Raw genomic sequence first — 21401 nt, 5'->3', positions numbered from 1 at the left:
AGAGTCTGTGTAACGTTGTATGATATGGAAGTATTCTACACCTTTCAGTATTCTGACATATAATACTGAAAAAATATATAGTTAGCAGGATACTCTATATATACCCAGGGTGGTGTCATGGGAAATTAAGTTCATGTAACCCAAGTAGAATGCTAACATTTATAGCGCTCTGGATGTACAGAAGAACAGTAAGTTTTAAGGGTTTTGGCAATACAAGAAGAATATTTAAGGGTCTTTCTCAAAGAGGAGTCTCAAGTCCATTATTATATAATATATATATGGCAGATATCTTTTAACTAACTTTAACTAACAACTCGGGACACAAGTTTTATATCTTTATATTTTTGTATGTCAACATGTATTTGTGGTCCAACGATGGCCTAAGATTTTATTAATAAAAAAAAAATAATAATAAATTCATGTAACATAGGATTAACGAAACGTACGTTTTTGTTGACAGGAGGATTCGAACCTAACTCCAGAGGAGAAACTGATGGAGGAAGCGACGAACGCCGAAACGGAGCGTCGACTGGACGCTAGGAGGAAGTTCCTGGCCGAGAAGTGCGCTGAGGAAGAGCTAGACAGGCCTGGAAACGATTCCCTGCACAGGCCTAACGCTTGGGAGTTCCTTGTAAATAAAGAGTATCACTTGATATGGTGCAACGTCTTCAAAGCGGCGTCTACGTCTTGGATGTACAATTTTAATTTACTCGCTGGGTGAGATTTGAGTTGACCGATGATAAAATTGTCCTTTCTCATTCATTTTTGTATGTAAATGGATCTTTCCCTTTCTTGGCCTTTCAGGTACAGTCCACAGTTCTTGAGGGCCTCCAAAGCTGTACCTGTGTCCCTGGCAAGGCAAAGGTATCCCAGGCACACAGCCGAAGAGCTCTCCAAGTTCCTAAACGATAGTATCAGCTTCCTGATTGTCAGGCATCCATTCGAGAGACTGCTCAGCGCTTACAGAGACAAGCTGGAGCACAGCTTACCGCACACATTTCACAGCAACCTAGGGGCTCACATAGTCTGGCACTACAGGTCCAGGGTACGAGTTTTGAACGTAGTTCTAATTTTGCTTAGTTATTTGACACGTTAACTGCCAGATCAATAATCATAAAAATTCCTGCTAGGCTAAAATTTGGTTTCTATACAATTAGAAATGATATAATTTAACATTTGTGGTAAAACTGATTTCTACAACCTCTTTAAAATTCATTAATCCTACCTAGATTTATTTTCTTTAACACTACACCTTCAGAATTAATGTATTTAATTCCTTAGTGAATATCCTTGTCACCCACATATGGTTTAATCGACACATATATTTCTTTCTGTTTCCAAACAATGGTCAGGATCCAAAGACAAACGGGCGACACGGTCCAAGGTATCCGCTGTTCGAGGAGTTCGTTCGATGGCTGCTCTGTCAATGGAGAGCTGGCAACGAGTTAGACATGCATTGGACGCCAGTTGTGAATTTCTGTACGCCGTGTCAAGTCCGATTCGACGTGATCGCGAAATTCGAAACGCTTCACGTATGTATTTCTTGGTAAATATGGTAAATAGTGATAGAAAGTATCTGTACAAAAATAGAACGTGATCTTTGTTTCCTAAAGGAAGATCAAGATTATCTAATAAAGCAAGCGCACGTGGGTCACATTATCAAACCCGAATGGAAAAACCCCACGAGAGGTGTCCAAACGAAGGATGTAATAAAGAATTATTTCGCTCAATTGTCCAAATCGCAAATCAAAGATCTCTACGAGATGTTTAGGTAAGTGTCGACTTTGCGCAAACGTGGAACGATCAAAATACTACAAACGTTTTTGTTCCAGGTACGACTTTGTGCTTTTCGATTACTCTCCCGCTGATTACATTGCGCTTGGGAGAGACGAGGACACCGAACTGATTTGTAAAAAATAATGCCTGTTGTTTCGTACATAGATTGCAAGCGTGTCGACGCTTGACTTTTTTTTCTTCTTTTTACGTGTTGTCGGTTACAACGAAAATATTAGATAAGGTATAACGTTCGTTGGTATAACGAATTAATTCGTAGCGTTATCTACCTGTTGAGGTATCGCGAGAAGAGTACTCGACTGTTCGAGTCGGTGATACTTGCGCGAGCACTGCTACTGCATTTAAACTTTTGATAAATAACGAATGTCGCGGTCTATTAAATTGTTAGGATCTATGAGAACCTTGACAAAGATTATTTGTAAATTGTTACAAGGCGATGAGAGAACATTTTTAAAGGTCTTGTACGCATAGGAGTATCCCATCGCTTGCGTACTCGAGCTACACACACCAATTAACGATGTATTATGAATTTATTAATAGGAATTAAGTGCATTGTGATCATCCTTTCTCTAAGCGAATACTTGCATTCCTGTAGATAGAATCTACCTTTCTTTATTTCTGATCGCGTGAGTTATATAAATAGTAGGATGCATTACCCGGGTATCAAGGGTTTTTGGTTAACGCGAAAACCTATGGTTCGTCGGTTGCTATAGTACAATACATTAGTTATAGTCCCATTAGTCGCGAAACATATTTGAGTTTTTCCCGATTCTCTATGTGTATATCTGTGTATATGTATATATACATATGTTGATATAAACGTTGTTATCATAGTTATTATTACCATTGATGGAATGGTAATAGTACTGCCTCAAAAGAATGTAGCATATAATTGTAGCGGTAAGATGTATCAAATTATACGACTTCCAAATGCAAGAACATATAGAAATATATACATTTCAATTTTTCTAATACTTATTTACACTTATTAAAATAATATTTGAGTTGCATAGAATTACATTGTCATGATATCGTGAACTTTATTACAGAAACGTACTTAAGTCTATGACGATACATTTACGAAGAGACAATGTCTCGAAATCGTGGGATTTTATGTAAATAATATGAATAATAATTCATTGTAAAATGGAAAGAACTTAAAGAACAGACACGGTACGGTAGACTTCAATCCTTTATAATTTTATAAATAATAAGTACAAAATGACAATAATTATTTTGGCAAATAAAAAGTGTTTCAAACAAGCAGATTATATGGAAAATTAATTTTATTTAACTATGATTAATTTGTTATAATTGAGCTTGGACAACAAAAAATTACTTTACTTTCGATTCGATATTTTATCAGCTTTTATTACAGAGTAACCTTGAGAAATCAAAATTATGATACGAAATACAACGATAATTATTAATAATGTACTTACTCGGATGAAGTATTTTGTAGTACTATACCGATAACCCACTTGTCGTGAAAAATGTACTTCCAATTACTTTGTACAACTAAAATCTGATCGTGCTTACGAATTCCATGTTTTTTCTTCTTCACCACCGGTTGTCCATCTACATCGTACAACTGTAAAGTAATAACAAACTAATGTCAATATATATTACAGAATACAAACTAAATGTGTGTATTATAAATATTATAAATCAACGTTTGCTTTGGTACAAATCCATTTAATTGTAATATATTACGATACGATGATATTAAAAATTCTCTAATATATATTATTATCAATATATTCTTAAGGAGTTAATCGAGTATATTTCATTTGACATGTTATTATCGTTACTATCAGAATTGAATGACTCACGTTGCTGTCAGAATCCGAGGACACTTGCTCTCCGAACTGGGCTTGTTGGTGTAAAGCTTTCAAGACGTGTCTCGTTGTATCTTGAATCTCTTTGATATCGTTACTTGTTTTTTCAATTCGACTCTGTACGTCGGATAATTGTTTCATTAAATGCTCCTCTACCGGATTACATTCTGGTTCCAATATCGGTAAAGGTAAATCCTCGTCACTGAGCGCGAACATGTCATCTTCAAACGAATTCATCGTGCATTCAATCGTGAACTCGTTAATCGATGTGAAATCATACTTAGTAACTGGTAATTAGCAACAGTGATAAATTCATCGAGAAATAAAGACGTCAGGAGAAATTCAACCGCCCCATGTTTAGCAATCACGAGATAACTGGAGATAACCAAGCTGTGGGAGAGTCAGGGAACAGAAATGTAAGAGAAAGGAACGTTATTATATATCGTGCTTTTTAAATCATGCTGCCTGTAGATTAATCTCAAGTTATTGATCAATATTTACATGTGAAATAAGTTAAATTTGTAAATAATTGCAATTTATTTATGTCGGTAATTCAGAGTATTCAGTGGCGCCATCCGTGGCGAAACGTTCAAGTTTGTAGTGAAATTAGTTTCTACTGTGTCTGTAAGATGGCGCTGTTAGTCGTCATCGTCGTCGCCGCCTAGTGCTGAAAGGCAGAACTAATTCTCGGAGTTTGGTCAGCGCCTCTATCGGAGAAACGCTCAAGTTTGTCCTCGATTAGTTCCTATTTTCGATGCAAGATGGCGCCATTTGTACCGTATTACCCACATACCATAACTCTATTTAAATGGGTACAAACTTGGGCGATGTATGGGTAGATGGCGCCATTTGTACCGTATTTGTAGGGATTCTACATAAAAAAATTACTATTTAAACAAGAACAATAAAATAAGATTAAGAATTTGAATTCAAGGAGCTGGTTGGAAACACGTTTGAACTGTATGGCGGTTGTTAAGGGATTGTTAAAAATAATTGCAACTAACGGAAAAATGAATTACGTGATAAAAGAGAACGTAATTAAAATCCGCTACGTTCAAACGCAATAGCCAATTACAAACAAATAAATGCTAGAACATACCTGTGATTTCGTCCTTAAAAACGAAGTTTTCGATTTATAAATAATCCATGATGCGAAGAAAAGAGAGAATACATTTTAAATCGTGCAAGTGTAGCGGTAGAAATGCATTAATAAAAAATGCATTAAAGAAAGTTTCCATGAAACGCGCGACGATGTTTGAATAGTTTGAGTATCGCAACCAATCACGACGCGTGACGTAATTATCCTTCTGCGCATGCGTAGCTGCGCCGCATCGACCGCGCGTCATTCTTGCGTTGGCTTCCGTATGGGGTGGACGTATTCAAAGTTCGCTCTCGTTCTGGCGCACGTGTCAGTTAATCAGTGATCGCAGCATTGTAATTGGATTAGTTGAAGTACGAAGCAGTGTGAAACTCCACCGGGTGGGTGAATAAATAATAGAAACTGTTAACAATAACGACATTTCTCTTTTATTCGTCTGAATTTACAATTCAACTGTTGCGAGATACAAGTTGTCGACGCGTTGGCGAGGATCTGACCTAAAGATACAATTTTCGCTGGAATACCGCTCGAGATCGAGTCAGTTTCGTCGCCGATACCTAATCTCTGATCTAACGAACAAAGATCGCGAGTACGAACGCTACGAGTAAATGGAGAAAGGCCTGGGTAAAGGAGGATAACGGTGATCTACGAACAGTGCTTGTTTCATGTTCAAGAAGTTCCCCTTATCCCGCGGTATGTCCATTTTTAACGATGTTCGGTCTAATGGAAAATTGGCAGTACGAGAATTAATTAACGTACACTGCGGAGCATCTAGACGCAGTGGATCGTTAAAGTATTCGAACGTTTGCAGTCAAAAACCGTGATGGACGATACTGAATTACTTACAGTCAATTGTAAGTAAATTACTACATATTTTTGTAAATATATATTATATATATTTATTATATTATATATATACAGTCAGTGTAATAACTATTCGTACAGGAACCATTTATTTCAAATTGGTTGCTGTACAAATACTTCTTACACCGACTGTATTATATATTTATATATATATATTTGTACAAAATTTTACATGGGTCGAATCTACACCTAAAGCACGAATACGCATTTACCTAGTAAGGTGTCCAATATCCTCCGTTAGCAATTATATTTGCCAAAAATTGTCTGGTATCTGGTCACGAAAGTAGTGATTGCAATTGGAGCGATACAGTGTTCAGTGATGAATCTTCGTTTTGGGCTCGGTGTCCTATTAGACATGCTTGGTCTGTCCGTAGAAAAAGAATAATACAGAAAAGTGCGAAACACCCTGTAAAAGTGAATGTTTGGAGTTACTTTATCGCAAGAGGTTTCGGCACTTTATGTATCTTCACTCGCGATCTGAATGCACAAATAATGCTGAAATTATGCGTATTAGTGTTTTAGGTGTAGATTCGACCCATATAAAATTTTGTATAAATATATAAAGATTCACAGAAATATAACAGACACGCTCTTATGAGACAGACTGTAAATAGAACTTGTAGAAGAAAACGTAGTTTTAAAATTATTACAATTTTAGTGTGCAATAATAATAATTAAGAATCAAAGTGTATAATATTTAGGCCTCGAGAGTTTAACGTGACAACTAATAAATGGCCTCGGTATACTTAGATATGTCTTGCTAGATCTTAAACGATCGCTAAAAAATTCCAAAATCCATTCCAGTTGTATATTTTCGCGACAGTCGTTCGAATACTTTAACGACATACCGAATATACGAGATAATACATTAACGCTAATCGACCGCGAATCGTTTACTCTCTAATTATTTAGGTTTCGTCATAAAAAAGTGCCTTTAAGCTTAACAATTGTATCGTATCCGCTACTAACTAACCGATACTCCATATTAGCTACTTAACTATCGTAACAAATTTTGATTCGTTATTCGTGCCTCTCGTCCAATGACCATTACGCTAAGTTTCACCTAACTTTATCGACTAGCATCATTTTTTGATATCTCGACGCAAGTGTTACGTTCGTCGACGAGATTTATTCGTGGCTAACCGTGATAAGAACCGAATCGAACGAACTTTACCTACAGGCGCAAAAGATAGTGCAAAGGGTTCATTTGCATCGAGAGTTTCCGTTTGATCAATTAAGGGTGCGCAGGAGCCAGAGCCAAACTTCGAGTTGACTTTAGCGACAGTTGCGGAAAAAGTAGGAAACTGCGGAACAAGGACAGAGAGAGAGAGCGATACAACAATTGCAGGAGAGACGAGGACAGATTTTGTAATTTCGGCCTTAAAACTTTATAAGCAATAAAAGTATGTTTGCTATCTTCATTTTATTGTTTATAAAGTTTTAAGGCCGAAATTGCAAAATCAAGCCTTGGAGTCGCATCTCCCAAAGTGTAACGAATATATTAAAACCAGAATTATTAGAAAATATTGCTTCTTTGCTTCAATATCCTGGAAAAAAATCATGCTAGCCTAATCGTCCTGTCCTCGTCTCTCCTGCAATTGTTGTATCGCTCTCTCTGTCTTTATCCCGAAGTTTCCTACTTTTTCCGCAACTGTCGCTGAAGTCAACTCGGAGTTTGGCTCTGGGTCCTGCGCACCCTTAAGATATAAAATTAATGTAAAGTTCGAATCTCCGCAATTTTATGCACTTTGGAAGTGTAACAAAGAAGCGACAAATCATATATTCGATATAAAGTTTAAAGAACACGATCGGAAACCTTTGGGCTACGGGTGTTGAACGAGTTAGTTCTAGTGTCCAATGTATTAATTACACTCTATATTACTTCTAATGATCATCAATTGACTAGGTTCTTTTCGATTTACAGCTACGATCGCTCGCGATTTAGACTAAAATCTACGCGAAAAGAAATTTGGAGTCGTAATGTTTCCAGTACAAGTTCTAATAACACAGAAGTATTGCATCGAGAGTCCAGTATTATTCTAGCTTGATATTGCTAGTGCTGTGAAGTATCTAATTCCGATATACCACTTCTTTATTATTAGAATTATTTTTAGTTGTGATAACTGGCAATGCTTGGTGTCCAAATTTCTTTCCGTGCACATGCTCCTTCAAATCACGCAGCATGTCTGATTCCTAGATACAGGGACACGGAGATCTTAAACTTAGAAACCTCAAGTTTGATAGTTGCTCCAACTTCGAACGACCAACAAGCACGTACGATATGTATCTAAATTACAGATTACTGAGGAACAAGCTGTGTCAAATGGTTGGTCTACGAAAGTATAAATTACCATTCATCCAGAATGGTCTAAAGAAAATGAAACGGTTGTTTGAAGCACCGACACAACCAATGAAAAGTTTTTGTAAGCTGCTCGTACTTATTGGAACGAGTAACCGAAAGAGGAATTGCCATAGCGTTTTTCTTAGACAAACTTTAGATCTTTAGATCCACCCTATTCCTTTTTCAACGTTTCAAACAGAAGTAACCGTGAACATTCGACATTTTCCATTGAGATAAAAATTTAACAAATTCTTGGAAGCTTAACACTGTCAAAATCATCGTCTTAATTTCTTTTCTCAAAGTAAACAGTTAGAAATCTCGATTGGTACGAAAATGAACAACGATGACTTTGGCAGAATTGAAGCCACCCGTTACTTTAAGCGACACGAAGAATATTTCTGGCTGCGTAGAAAAAGTTTAATATAACGTTCGTTGTTTCTCCATCGAGGGTCCTCTTTGGTTTTTCTTAGAAAACATACAAAACTCGTTTAACATTAAGATCGAATACGGTGTACAAGATGCACTTCGAGGTCAACAAACTTTCGGTTTTTCAAATAAAAGAAAAAAAAATTCGATTGAGATTCCGTTTACGATTTCGAGTGACTTCGAATAACCAGAAAGTGCTGAAGACTGGATTTGTTTCTCTCTCTTTTTTTTTTTTTACATAATTTCTCTGATTTTGGCGTTGACTGACCGAAGCCATATTACTACTTCAGAATTGAGATTAGCGAAAATGGCGGTGCGGTTTGTTTTTGGCGGGAAAAATGGCTTTGCACCGACTTCGTGCACGGAAATCTGTTTATTTTACTAGGTTGTCTCATAAATTCCCGGACACTTGCTGCAAATAAATCATTTTATAATAACATCGTAATCAAACAATAATTATTCTTCAAAATAAATGCCATCGTTTCTGATAGTTTTCATCCATCATTCTGCCAATTGTTCAATTCCGATTTGGATCAAATGTCGAAAATTCAAGTATCAAGTATCCGGGAACTTATGGGGAGAATCTAGTAGCTTATGCGACGAGTCAAACACTCGAGAAACGTTCATTCGACTCACACTTACATTTACGCTTTCACGCTTCTTAGGAACAATAGGTAACGGATCCTTGATTGTAGCATACTTTCAATCTTTTAACGGTAGAATCGTAGCCGTGTAAAAATTTAGCAGGTAACACTCTCGTAGATTGCCCGTTTGGGGTTGACGAATTCAAAACATGAGCTTAGAGCACACGAAAACCCTTGAAATAAACGCGAATATCAGGCTATTACCATAAGACTGTGGATTTTTATACATTCATAGGAAATTTGTATACACGCAGTATGCAATAATATAAAAAAATATTGAACGTAAAGTTCACATTATAATACTTGCAAAGTAAAATAAATTCCTATTCAGATTCAATTTTAGTAGATACGTTTGCAAACATTTTATTTTGCATAAAGATCCGCAGACTAATAATTAGAGTTATAGCCTGGTACAGTTACTTAAGATGTGACACAGGGAAAGCAGATTGGTAATAGTACATTGAAATCTGTCTCGATTCTTCTCAATCTGCAACCACTGTGTTTACAGACTATAAATCATACATAATTACTAGACTGCGTATTCTTATGCATTTATAGGAAATCTGAACGTGCAAGAAACTATAGAATAAACATAGTAGCCAATAATACATATAAAATATTGAAAGTAAAGTTGACATTATAATACTTGCAAAGTAAAATAAATTCCTATTCAGGTTCAATTTTAGTAGATACGTTTGCAAACATTTTATTTTGCATAAAGATCCGCAGACTAATAATTACAGTTACAGCCTGCTTACTTAAGACGTGACACAGGGAAAGCAGATTGATAGTAGTACATTGAAATCTGTCTCGATTCTTCTCAATCTGCAACCACTGTGTTTACAGACTATAAATCATACATAATTACTAGACTGCGTATTCTTATGCATTTATAGGAAATCTGAACGTGCAAGAAACTATAGAATAAACATAGTAGCCAATGATACATATAAAATATTGAAAGTAAAGTTGGCATTATAATACTTGCAAAATAAAATAAATTCCTATTCAGGTTCAATTTTAGTAGATACGTTTGCAAACATTTTATTTTGCATAAAGATCCGCAGACTAATAATTAGAGTTATAGCCTGGTACAGTTACTTAAGATGTGACACAGGGAAAGCAGATTGGTAGTAGTACATTGAAATCTGTCTCGATTCTTCTCAATCTGCAACCACTATGTTTACAGACTATAAATCATACATAATTACTAGACTGCGTATTCTTATGCATTTACAGGAAATCTGAACGTGCAAGAAACTATAGAATAAATATAGTAGCCAATGATACATATAAAATATTGAAAGTAAAGTTCATATTATTTTGTATAAAGTTCCGCAGTCTATTAATTACCGAGTAACAGTTGTTATAGGAACGTGCCTAGCAACCTACGCATCATCGATCCTTATTAAAAACACCGTGACGAGGGATTTCACCAATTGACAAGTGACCGTGTCAGTGCTACGAAGAGAGAATAACAGTCAACAAATTCTTATCATAGATTAGCTTGTCCTAAATCGACCACTCTAATTCGTTTGATTCGCTACTTGGAAAAAATAGAAAGAAAAAGTATATTCAGGTAAGTATCACTCGTCATTCTGAGTGAATTACTGTGCTTGAACAGACAACTAACCAAGTTTAAAGACACAAGTTATGATAGAGAGTGGCGAGAACTTTCCAACTTGAAATCTATGTTTCGAGAACTCAGGTAAACGTTACAGGTGTACCCACGATACTTGGGAAACGAAGGGCGCTACAGAGGTTGAAAAATTTCCTGCACCACTCGATATTCGAAATTTAAACGAACCGCGCAATTTCGATATATACTCGCGTTTCTATTACGATCATTAGTACGAGTTAATTATTGCAGTTTGGTGTTCCATTGGCGTGGGTGAGCGGATAACAGAAACTTCTCTCGCGTTCTAATCAACGAGACCTATCCTTAACTACTCAATGTGTTCGCTTAGTGTCTACGACTTTTAACAATTTTTAAAAAAATTGATTCTCAATCGCTTAGGTCTACGATATCTCTACAAACGTACTCGAAAATGGTTGCCCCCTGGTTTATCATTGACAACAGAATATCGTCCTGTCGTTTCGTCAACGGGACTATATAAGTATCGATGAACGAAGACACTTCTTTCGAATGGAACTCGCGATACGCACGATTGTCTAAAAACTAAAGCAAATCCCTTCGACTTGTACCATCGAGTGGTTGGTTGCAGGATCAAGAAAAGCATTATGAAATTATCGGTTTAACGTGCAACTTTATCTCACGATCATCCTTGATTAATCCCATAAGTAAAATCGTATCTTTCGAAGCTCCTCATCGTTCGCGAAACGAATAGAATAGTTTTTACACGGGGCTTTGGCACGGAAGTCAAACAAAGTCGAATGCTCTTTCACGTCGAATTCTTTCCTACTCCTTATCCTCTCGACACGTATATCAAATATCCTTCTCAGCTCAGAGAACTCGATATCAAAATCTTCCTACAACGAATCCCTCGTTTCGTGGTATTCTTGGAATTGATTTTACTTTCTTTCTAATTTCTCTCGTCTTCCATTCACTTGTTAACGATTCCATACTCTGAGTTGTTGACTCGCAATTGACACATCGTTATCAGGAGTACCTCGCGTCGGGACGTACTCCGATAGGTTCACTTACGTGACGTAAAATACCTCTTCCGCAAGAAGAAACACCTGCAGCTCGTTCGTCGCGACGAACAAATTTAATCGTATTCTTGAACCCGCAAGATTCCGACGATTACCTATGTCGCTTGGCTCTCCCTTTCTCTTCCCGGAAATTGGAGCTCATCCCTGTCAGGAATCACGTTTATCGCATCCTGAAAACAGAGATAATTCTATCGTTTCTCCTTTTTACCATTTTTATTTAATCCAGATGAAAGTTTGTTTACTCTGCCATAAATCAGACTACTGAGATGACCGCGTACCCTTAACAAAAGAGCGGTGCCTCCGGTTGATTCCACCAGTGCGCCGCTAGAAGCATGTACAACTCCTGATCCTGAACAGTGTAACCTGGAGGTGGTTGAGAAGGCAAAGGCGGTGGAATCGGTGGCAGCAGAGAGTAGGACGGCGGCGGTGGCGAAGGCGACTGGGACTGCGAGAAGGTTGTCGTGGTGGAGAGCGGCGTTGGCGGCGTCGTGGTCACTGCCGGGGGCTCTTCCTTCGCCGGAGATCAAAGCGCGCAATCGAACATTGCCAGGGACCGAGTGATCACGTCATCCTGGAAAACAAATCTCGATAAACGCTATTCTTACAGGAATTACGAGCTCAACAACAGGACCGTGCAACAGGACTGCGGATCTTTATGCAAAATGAAATCATTGCAAACGTACAGTGGGTGTAGAAAGCATTCGTACACCGATCAATTTCCAAAAAAACTGTGTAAAATTGTAATTTATTAACTTATTTTTTATAAACAATGACATTCTACATATTCTCGGAAATGTCTAAAATAGATAGATTACAAACAAAAAAAATAGCTATTTATGTAAGTTGCGAAATTAACAAGAAAAAAACAATTAATCGATAGAAATGTTGAAGCAATAAGTATTCGGACAACTGTTTAAAAGTACTTTACTGGAAATTTGATGTTCTCTAATTCGCACGGAGCAATAAACTAATGTGTTTACGTTACAAACTCTGCTGTAAATGGTTCGTCATAAGAATCGTACAAATACTTGTTGCTTCTATACTTTCACCCACTTGTCGCATTTTTTTTTTGTTAATTTCACAAATTATATTAACTAGTAAATGTTGTTTGGACTATATCTACCTTAGAGACTTCCGAGAATATGTAAAATATCATTGATTACAAAAAAGAAGTTAAGAAACTACAATTTCACAGAAAAGTTTTTTGGAAAATTGACCGGTGTACGAATACATTCTACATCCACTGTACCTACAAGAACCGAATCTAAAGAGGATCAGGAACGAACTTTACTTTCAATATTTTTATATACTATCGTATACCGCGTGCATTTTGTAGTTTCTTGCGCATTCAAATTTAATATCAATGCATAAAAATCTGCAGTACGGAGAAGACGTCGCACCTTTAAGCAGCTTTCTATAAATTCCTCGATCGTTATTACGCCGTCCTGGTTTAGGTCGAGTTTCTTGAACACCCTATCCAACTGTTCCCTCGCTTTTCTCTCCTCTTCGGCGTGATGCCGCCTGCCCATAAGCTCGTGCACAGCCGTCACTACTTCTCCTAGCTCCCCTCTGGTGATGCATCCATCGCCGTTTATGTCGTACAGCTTGAACGTCCATCGTAGCTTCTCGTAGATGCTTCCCCGTAACAGCGTTGACAAAGTCACCAGAAGATCCTGCGAAAGCCATATCTTAAACCACTGTAATTTACTAAAACCATGACTGTACGTCTATATTTCACAGTGGATGCAGATTGAGAAAAATCGAGACAGATTTCAATGTAGTACTACCAATCTGCTTTCCCTGTGTCACATCTTAAGTAACTGTACCAGGCTATAACTCTAATTATTAGTCTGCGGATCTTTATGCAAAATAAAATGTTTGCAAACGTATCTACTAAAATTGAACCTAAATAGGAATTTATTTTACTTTGCAAGTATTATAATGTCAACTTTACTTTCAATATTTTATATGTATCATTGGCTACTATGTTTATTCTATAGTTTCTTGCACGTTCAGATTTCCTATAAATGCATAAGAGTCCGCAGTCTAGTAATTATGTATGATTTATAGTCTGTAGATACAGTGGATGCAGATTGAGAAGAATCAAGACAGATTTCAATGTACTACTACAAATCTGCTTTCCCTGTATCACGTCTTAAGTAACTGTAGGAAGCTATAACTGTAATTATGTATGATTTATAGTCTGTAGACACAGTGGATGCAGATTGAGAAGAATCGAGACAGGTTTCAGCGTACTACAACCAATCTGGTTTCGGTGTAGAGCTGAGGACTCACCCTGAAGCTGATGGCGCCGTTGCAGTTGACATCAAAGGCCTTGAACACGTAGTGGGCATAGAGGCTAGAGTCTGGAATTCGTAGGAGGAGACGCCGTTAACTATTTACGCTAAAACGGGGTCGCTTATTTAATTGGAACTCACTGCCATGGGGGAAGAATTTCGCGTAGATGTCCTTAAATGAGTCCTCGTGCACCACACCCTCCGGACACTCCTGAAAACAATCGCAAAGGGGAACGTTATCTTGGCTCTTGCGAGATTCGTTTAGACTGACGTACATACAAGGTGTCTCGAGAGAAAACGGATCTTATCTATAGAAACTTGTTAAACTTAAACAGTAGAAGGCTTTCTGAGGTAAGGAGGTCGTATATGGTCGTATACACCGAGGAAACGCTTAAAAAAATAGGCAGATGGAGGTCGATTGGGGTAGATTTCAGTTCTGGGTAGCGTCAACCAGACCCAGGTGGCGCTAGTTGGTGTGACGGTCATTAACTTCTCAGCTCCTGAGTCAATAGGCGCTATTACCAGTCTAAGTCTGAATAAACTACATTATTGTTGCACAAAAAAAAAAAAAAAACGTGTCAACGCTGACTGAAATCTGCCTTAATCTTACATAATTGAAGATACGAGCGTTCGGTCTTGTTGGTATCTGGCAGTGTGCCACCTTGAAGAGAGACAGACAAGACCCTAGTGTTTGCGTATTTGTGAAGGTGGCGGAAAAAGGACAATCTAGAAATGAGGATTCCTCACACGATACCAAGGAACGTCTTCGAGGCCTACAGGTAACAACGACAGAACTCTGTTAACCTAACCAAGGCCTGCTGACCAAGTTCTGTCGATAAGATGCTCGTACGAAACCACGCGGTTGTCGAGCGAGTTGGAGAGGACGATTCGATCGGAGGATGTCTCCTGGGTAGAGGGAAGGGTCCCGCCCTTGAGAATCCTAGCTACCTACGTGATAGCGTCCTCGTGGAAGGATAACCCTGTACTGGAAGAGCTGCCGACGTGCGAGGACAGGAATCGGCTGATAGAAATTCTACCAACGGACCTGCCGTTCGAGTTGGCCATAACCAGAATCGACGACGAGCATTATTGGGAACGGTGCTCGAAGGCTAGGTATAATTATAAGATCCTTGTGTCTGCTTATGGGAATACTGGACATATCAGGAACCGTAGGATTCCGCCTATTGAGTTTCCATAAAGCAACTAGTGGTTGGTCCCTGGACGTTATCGTCAGACATGTTAATTACGATTGCCGTAGGTGGGAAGTGAACGACCTATCGGAGCACGGTAATTCGTGGCGACAACGATACTGCGAGGGCCTCTTGTGGGAGTATCTGGAAGGTCTGGAGCCCACCTTCTTCGAGGCGCAAAAAGAAGAGTGCGAGAAAATGTTGAAACTCGTGCAGAATTACGTGGACGCGTTGAGGATCGGTTCCCTCTTACCTACCAAGTAAGGAATGCCTCTTAGACGGGATTCGTTTATACAGAGTGTCTCAGAATTAGTGTAAGAACCGAAAGTGGGGGAGTAGCTGGGACGATCCTGAACCATAGTTTCCTTTGCAAAAATGTCCGATATTGCGGTAGTGCAATAACTTTGTGTAATGAGTTACGCACTTTGAATGAATGAATGAATGAATGAATGAATGAATGAATGAATGAATGAATGAATGAATGAATGAATGAATGAATGAATGAATGAATGAACTTTTACTCGTTAGGTTAGATTTAATTTTAATGCAGCGCGCTAGTCGGTGTGTAGCTCCGGTTGCCGTTTAGTAGGCGCGCGAAGGCGCCCCTGATGGATAGCAACCAGAGCTACAGGCTGAACGAGTGGTTGCCAGCTATTAGGCGCAATATAAATAAAACTGGTATATTTAATTAGAGTAAATACATAATTACAACTACAGTCGGAATATGTTTCTAAATTCGATAGGAAAGTCGAAAAGTCCTTGGACAACGGTGACCCGTGCCTCGCGGAAGAAGACATCGTTCACCACGTCCCCATGGCTGTCATTCTCTCCCAGCTTCCTCTTCTCGTCGAGATTCGCATCGTGTTTGGGGTTGTTTACATGAACGACAACTTCGAGTGGCGCGATTTCGAGTGAGTCGCTTCTTAACCCTTTCGAATCTAGTGGAACATATATGTCTCAATCGATATTCCAGTGGCCAAATTGCAATTGAGACTCGCAGGAATATATTTAAAAAAAAAAAAAAAAAAAGGGAATATCATTTGTGCTGGGTTTACTAGTTACACCAGAGTAATTTATTGATAAAGGTTATTTGATTGAGAAACAGAGTAGATGAGAAATATATGTATTTATAGAATAATAGATAGAAAAATTATACATTTTTCTTGATACTTTTCTTGACACTGATTTATGTTCAAAAAGGTTCTCCATCGAAGACTGCATCGGTCTCGGCGAGGGGATCAAGGCATGTTCCAACCTGAAGAAGTTCACTCTATCTAGAAGCAATATGAATCAGCCGCGTGTCGCAGCGCTGCTTCAAGGAGCGGTAGAGAACGAAAACGTTGGTAACCATTCGATTCGTTGGCAAATTTTAATGAAATTTATTAACAATCACGTTTAAAGCTAGATAGAGGAGATGGATTTCTCGCACTGCAAGCTGTCGGACAAGGGCGCCCACGCAGTAGGCGAGTTTCTGTCCATGCACAAGGGCTTGAAGGTTTTACATTTGGCGAACAACGACATCGGCCCTGACGGAGTGGCTGGCGTGGTGTACGGATTGCTGAAGGCGGATGGGTCGGTGCTGAAGCACCTGGATTTGAGACTGAACCCTTTGCTAGACTCTGGGATGGTTCACGTGTGCGCCTGTGAGTATACAGCATCGGTTCGCTGACATTGGCCCCCCTCTGTACGCCAATATTTACTTTCTCTGTGTGTCGAAGGCTTTACTCTCTTGTAAAACAAACTATGGCCGGGTCAGGCTCGGCTGGTCAAGGCCGCTTCTTCGAATGCGACGGGACTACGATCGTTTCGTGGACAGCACACGTGGTTCTCATAAATATTTCTGTCGTAGTCGCGCACTTTGGACGTTCAGGGTCACTGTAGCCATAGTTTGCACGCCCAAGGTTACTATGGGCATAGCTCGAGTTCTAGGAAAATACTCGTGTGAGTTTTATTTGTAACCTTAACAGCAACCAGGAAAGTATTAAAACTGTAGTTGTCGACCTCCCTGTACATCAACCGCGAAAGTTCGTTCCTGAGATTCGACATTTTAATCTGAAATTTCAACGAAGACGCCCGTATCTGTTTCAGATGTGCTGCGAACCAGCAGCTTAGAAATGCTTAACGTGAGTGGTTGCGGAATTAAAGCTGACGGAGCCGCTGCCCTCGCCGAAGTATTACAGTCTGGCTGCGTCAAGTTTAAAACATTAATCCTTGATGTATCCAATAACGATTTTGGCGAAGCAGGTCAGTCGAAAATTGGCCCGGAACTATCATTTAATATTTCGATATTTTATTTCTCAAGTATCTGAACTACATTCGAATTGCATTCGCGTTATATTCGAGCTGATATATGTGTGTGTGTGTTTTTGTTATCGACTGGGCGGCTCACATCAAAAGTCCACCGCGCAACGAAGAAAGTGAAAGAGAAACGTATGAGCGACGAAAGCGACAATTGGAATGCAATCGGAGCGGCCTAGTTCCTTTGCACCGGTCCCCTCTATTTTATCGGCACTCGGCAACTTGACGTTTTACCGACCGATAGCGATTGAAAATCCTATGCCTTCTCATCGGCCACTCGACCACGGACCTACCCTGAAGATCTACCACCGGGAATTGTATAAAAATATGGGAGCTAAGCGACTAGTATCTCTATTCGAAGTAACAAATACTTGCTAGTTACCATAGCTACTTACCATACCGATTAAACAGTTACCGGTCGGTAAGCGTTGAAGACGAAAAGCTGATTAATCGGCTACCGGTCGGTAAAACGGTAACCTGGTCGGTCGGTAATCCTACGAAACTCGCATTCGCGAAATTGAAGCTTGAAAAATGTTCACTGTCGTCTTCCGTGTAGACGCGAATGCACGCGATCGATGCTGTTGATACACGGACGTACAAAGCGGCGGGAAATGATAAACGATACGATTTCAGTGGGCGAGATATTCGAGGCCGCATTGAACTCCGCGTCGTTCATTGTTCACTTGGACGCTCGAATGTGCAATTTCTCCAGTCGATCTGAATTGTCTATTTACGAGAGCGTGGCTAGGTAAGGAAACCGTTCGTCTCTCGTTGGCAAAATGCTCTGACGCGTCTCGCTGTCTCCAGGCACAAGGAAGAACAAAGGAGGGAGAAAGCCAAAACAATGCTTGACCGACTGAGCACCCATACGCATTCCACGTACACCTACCGTTGAAAGGAAATCCTTACTTCCACTGTGACGTCTACGAGGCATTCAGACCACCCAACGATATTATTATTATTAACGCAAAATATTTATTCTTTTTGATTAATTATACCGTAAAATATCGATAAGGATTTTCTTAATAGCGCGCGAAATTTATTTGGCGAAATTTATTTGGCGAAATTTATGGGACCTGAGAAAATTTGGTTTCATTGTTATCTGTTGCATTTTTGTAGAACTCACCCGAAGTCGGAAATGACCTTTGTAACGGAAGAAGACTAATGAAAGGTCGGCCAACAAAAGAACAGCGGAACTAGGGTGCAGCTACTTGAAGAAACTTATGCGAAAGCCGTGAGCACGGTAAATTGCGGGGAAAGTAGGCAAGACTTTTCCATTATTAATACGAATGTAACGAAGAACGAAAAAAAAAAACCTGAGATTTCGCGCGATCCCAGGAACGTTCTTCTATATCGTTTCCGCGACTAGACAGATTTAATTTGGCCCGGTCCCAACGACGAATCGCAAAGAACTATAATAACTCTCGAAGACCGTCGGTCAACCTCGGCAAAAGGTGTAGCGTAATACGGTGCCGAATCGATGGATGACTTTCTCAGAAAAAAGGACCTAATTTTCTTCGTTCCTTCGCGTAAAAAGGTCGCGTTCAACGAGAACTATGTGCGAAGTGGCACTCGACTGAAGAATTTGTCGTTTCCAGAACCCACTAGCGCCCTCCTCGATCCGGCTCGTTTCATCGTTTTACGAAATAGTTTTACTCGCGCTTCTCCGTTCCGGTGTTCGTCGGTATAGCCGTTGTTCCGTTCGACGTGTTTGCATTGTGTTCCTCCACTTGTAATTCAACGCTAGCCTCTCGACGATCGCGAACAGAATTTCAACACTCGGAACGTGCTATTTGATGTAACTAAAGTCCACTAATTACGTGCTAGGTTTGCGAGCTTCAAACGCGCCGAGCACTCGTTTATTTATCCGTTAATCGTCGGTAATACCGTCTGAGTTTCCTATACAATTTCCGTTCTATGGTCCCGCCATTTTCACCGTTCTATGGGAGGTTTATCGACTAGTTTTGATAACTTTGTATAGCTGATCTGCCGCAGGTTTAATTAATTTGAAATCTTTGGCCACCTATCAGGAACCACCCAAGCCCCAGGGACTTGGCAAACAGAATTTTAGACGATCACGATCAAGTCGCAGCGTGATGCACTGCAAGCCTGCAATTAAATTAATCTGAAGGCTAGATTTAATTTTAATGCAGCGCACTAGTTGGTGTGCGGTTCCGGTTGCCGCTTAAGGTCGACTCAGACTATACGACACGACAAAACAATAAAACACGCGTTTTAATGGAACTATTCACACTTAACAGACACCGATCCGAAGGTTCCGTCAACGGGAATAGCGTGAATAGTTCCATTAAAACGCGTGTTTTAATATTTTGTCGTGTCGGTGCCGGTACGTGTCGTATTGTCTGAATCGTCCTTTAGTAGGCGCGCGAAGGTGCCCCTGACGGGTGGCAACCAGGACTACAGAATGCGCGACGGGTTGCCAGATATTAGGCGCAGGAAAGATGCCCCTCATGGATGGCAACCAGATTTGCACTTAAATCTACCGAGAATAAAAATTTCAATTTAAGGTACTTTAAAGCTTTATATTAACACGTTCACTGCCACACTAATACTCTTGAAAATTTCTACTGCGGTTTAATTTTGTTTACCGACTTTTGGAAGCTGCGTAATGTAACATTTATTTTGGTATTTAGTTTTGTAACTTCATCAAAATTCAAGTATTTCGTTTAAATTCATTTTCTATGACACTTAACTTTCAGAACTAATAGTTTTCGTTATTCAGTGAAAAGCACTGTCACCCATATATGGGTGACGTGGCGATCAACGTGTTAACGCACCCTTACGGTACATGTGAGCTGCGAATTACAAGCTCCCGACAAAAAGTTTTGCATTCGAACTTTTACTCGTTAGGTTAGATTTAATATTAATGCAGCGCGCTAGTCGGTGTGTAGCTCCGGTTGCCGCTTAGTAGGCGCGCGAAGGTGTCCCTGACGGGTGGCAACCAGGACTACAGACCGCGCGACGGGTTGCCAGCTATTAGGCGCAGGAAAGATGCCCCAGGGAAAATTTAAATTTAAGGCAGTCTATTAGTATATCCTTACAGGAAGAGTCCTTATTATTTAAAAAGAAACTAGGCGAGAAAGGCCGTTAAATACGACAGTAATTCGCGTTACAGTGTATTCAAGCTATCAAAGAAGATTAAAAATCGATGGACTTTGTCAATCGGTCGACGCGTGGCTAAAACGTACGAATGTATACACGGCGAACTTTCAATCGCGGCGCCTAATGCGCCCAGGAACTCTCATCTCGTGCACTTTTGTACCATTTTCTTTCTTTTTTCTTTTTTCTTTTTGTAAACGTACAAACTCGCACACACGTTCAGATATCGATCCAGCTTTTATGCACTTGCCAGCCTAAATCTGTGTCGCGCCGATTACTGTTTTGTAAAACGTCGCCGCAAACAGTGGTGTCAAGTCCTCGCGGACGAGCGGCTCCGGTTTCCGCCATTGATTTTTTTGGAAAGAGCCGACTAGGGAAACAATCTCACTGATTCGGAGTTGGACAACCGTCCGGGTGGATTTACATGTGGGAAGAACCGATGGCGTTTGTTTTTTTGTTTTGAAAGACGCGGGCTGGGTGATGCGATAACTGTTCGTTGGAGTAATGATTGGTAGACTGCGAATTATTATATACATTTATGACGTGAATATATATGTATAGTATAGTACATATATATATATTCACGTCATAAATGCATATAATAATTCGCAGTACATATATATACAGCGTGCCGCGTATAATACATACATATATATATATATATTGTATTATTATATTTATTGTATTATTATGTATTATTATATATTATTATATATTATGTATATATATAATACATATAATAATACAATACATATATATATACACAATATATATACTATATATATAATATATATAATATATAATAATATATAATAAT

At 39.3% G+C, this 21401-nt stretch overlaps 4 protein-coding genes across 7 annotated transcripts in view; 2 read left to right on the top strand and 2 right to left on the bottom strand.

Moving 5' to 3' along the window:
• The window catches only part of LOC128880127 (carbohydrate sulfotransferase 11), a 29163-nt gene extending 26103 nt beyond the window's left edge, over nucleotides 1-3060 (top strand). Inside the window, exons 3-7 of the mRNA XM_054129853.1 lie at nucleotides 461-717; nucleotides 805-1045; nucleotides 1353-1532; nucleotides 1614-1771; nucleotides 1833-3060. Coding sequence (XP_053985828.1) covers nucleotides 461-717; nucleotides 805-1045; nucleotides 1353-1532; nucleotides 1614-1771; nucleotides 1833-1920 — 924 coding nt within the window. The 3' untranslated portion in view covers nucleotides 1921-3060. The remainder of the gene's footprint in view (nucleotides 1-460; nucleotides 718-804; nucleotides 1046-1352; nucleotides 1533-1613; nucleotides 1772-1832) is intronic.
• The window catches only part of LOC128880132 (uncharacterized), a 32880-nt gene extending 28868 nt beyond the window's left edge, over nucleotides 1-4012 (bottom strand). The window contains exons 1-2 of the mRNA XM_054129862.1: nucleotides 3627-4012; nucleotides 3237-3385 (exon numbers count right to left, since the gene is read on the bottom strand). Coding sequence (XP_053985837.1) covers nucleotides 3237-3385; nucleotides 3627-3869 — 392 coding nt within the window. The 5' untranslated portion in view covers nucleotides 3870-4012. The remainder of the gene's footprint in view (nucleotides 1-3236; nucleotides 3386-3626) is intronic.
• LOC128880129 (dynein regulatory complex subunit 5) overlaps nucleotides 3969-21401 on the top strand; it is an 18839-nt gene continuing 1406 nt past the window's right edge. Inside the window, exons 1-10 of one of the 4 annotated variants that reach the window (XM_054129855.1) lie at nucleotides 3969-4048; nucleotides 14684-14755; nucleotides 14817-15089; nucleotides 15235-15426; nucleotides 15910-16077; nucleotides 16367-16505; nucleotides 16572-16809; nucleotides 17255-17410; nucleotides 18098-18212; nucleotides 18272-18707. In XM_054129855.1, coding sequence (XP_053985830.1) covers nucleotides 4047-4048; nucleotides 14684-14755; nucleotides 14817-15089; nucleotides 15235-15426; nucleotides 15910-16077; nucleotides 16367-16505; nucleotides 16572-16809; nucleotides 17255-17410; nucleotides 18098-18212; nucleotides 18272-18359 — 1443 coding nt within the window. In that variant the 5' untranslated portion in view covers nucleotides 3969-4046 and the 3' untranslated portion in view covers nucleotides 18360-18707. Of the gene's footprint in view, nucleotides 4049-4761; nucleotides 5112-5289; nucleotides 5425-14596; nucleotides 14756-14816; nucleotides 15090-15234; nucleotides 15427-15909; nucleotides 16078-16366; nucleotides 16506-16571; nucleotides 16810-17254; nucleotides 17411-18097; nucleotides 18213-18271; nucleotides 18708-21401 lie in introns of those variants that run through there. The other 3 variants (XM_054129858.1, XM_054129857.1, XM_054129856.1) reach the window with 3 other exon arrangements.
• The window catches only part of LOC128880136 (Kv channel-interacting protein 1), a 36555-nt gene continuing 20290 nt past the window's right edge, over nucleotides 5137-21401 (bottom strand). Inside the window, exons 3-7 of the mRNA XM_054129869.1 lie at nucleotides 14118-14187; nucleotides 13975-14045; nucleotides 13080-13352; nucleotides 11958-12250; nucleotides 5137-11849 (exon numbers count right to left, since the gene is read on the bottom strand). Of these exons, the coding sequence (XP_053985844.1) occupies nucleotides 12203-12250; nucleotides 13080-13352; nucleotides 13975-14045; nucleotides 14118-14187 (462 nt within the window). The 3' untranslated portion in view covers nucleotides 5137-11849; nucleotides 11958-12202. The remainder of the gene's footprint in view (nucleotides 11850-11957; nucleotides 12251-13079; nucleotides 13353-13974; nucleotides 14046-14117; nucleotides 14188-21401) is intronic.

The sequence above is a fragment of the Hylaeus volcanicus genome, chromosome 7, assembly GCF_026283585.1.
Source record: "Hylaeus volcanicus isolate JK05 chromosome 7, UHH_iyHylVolc1.0_haploid, whole genome shotgun sequence".
NCBI classification, from domain to species: Eukaryota; Metazoa; Arthropoda; class Insecta; order Hymenoptera; family Colletidae; genus Hylaeus; species Hylaeus volcanicus.
The sequence above is the reverse complement of the archived record's forward strand: the minus strand, read 5'-3'. Positions and strand labels throughout refer to the sequence as shown.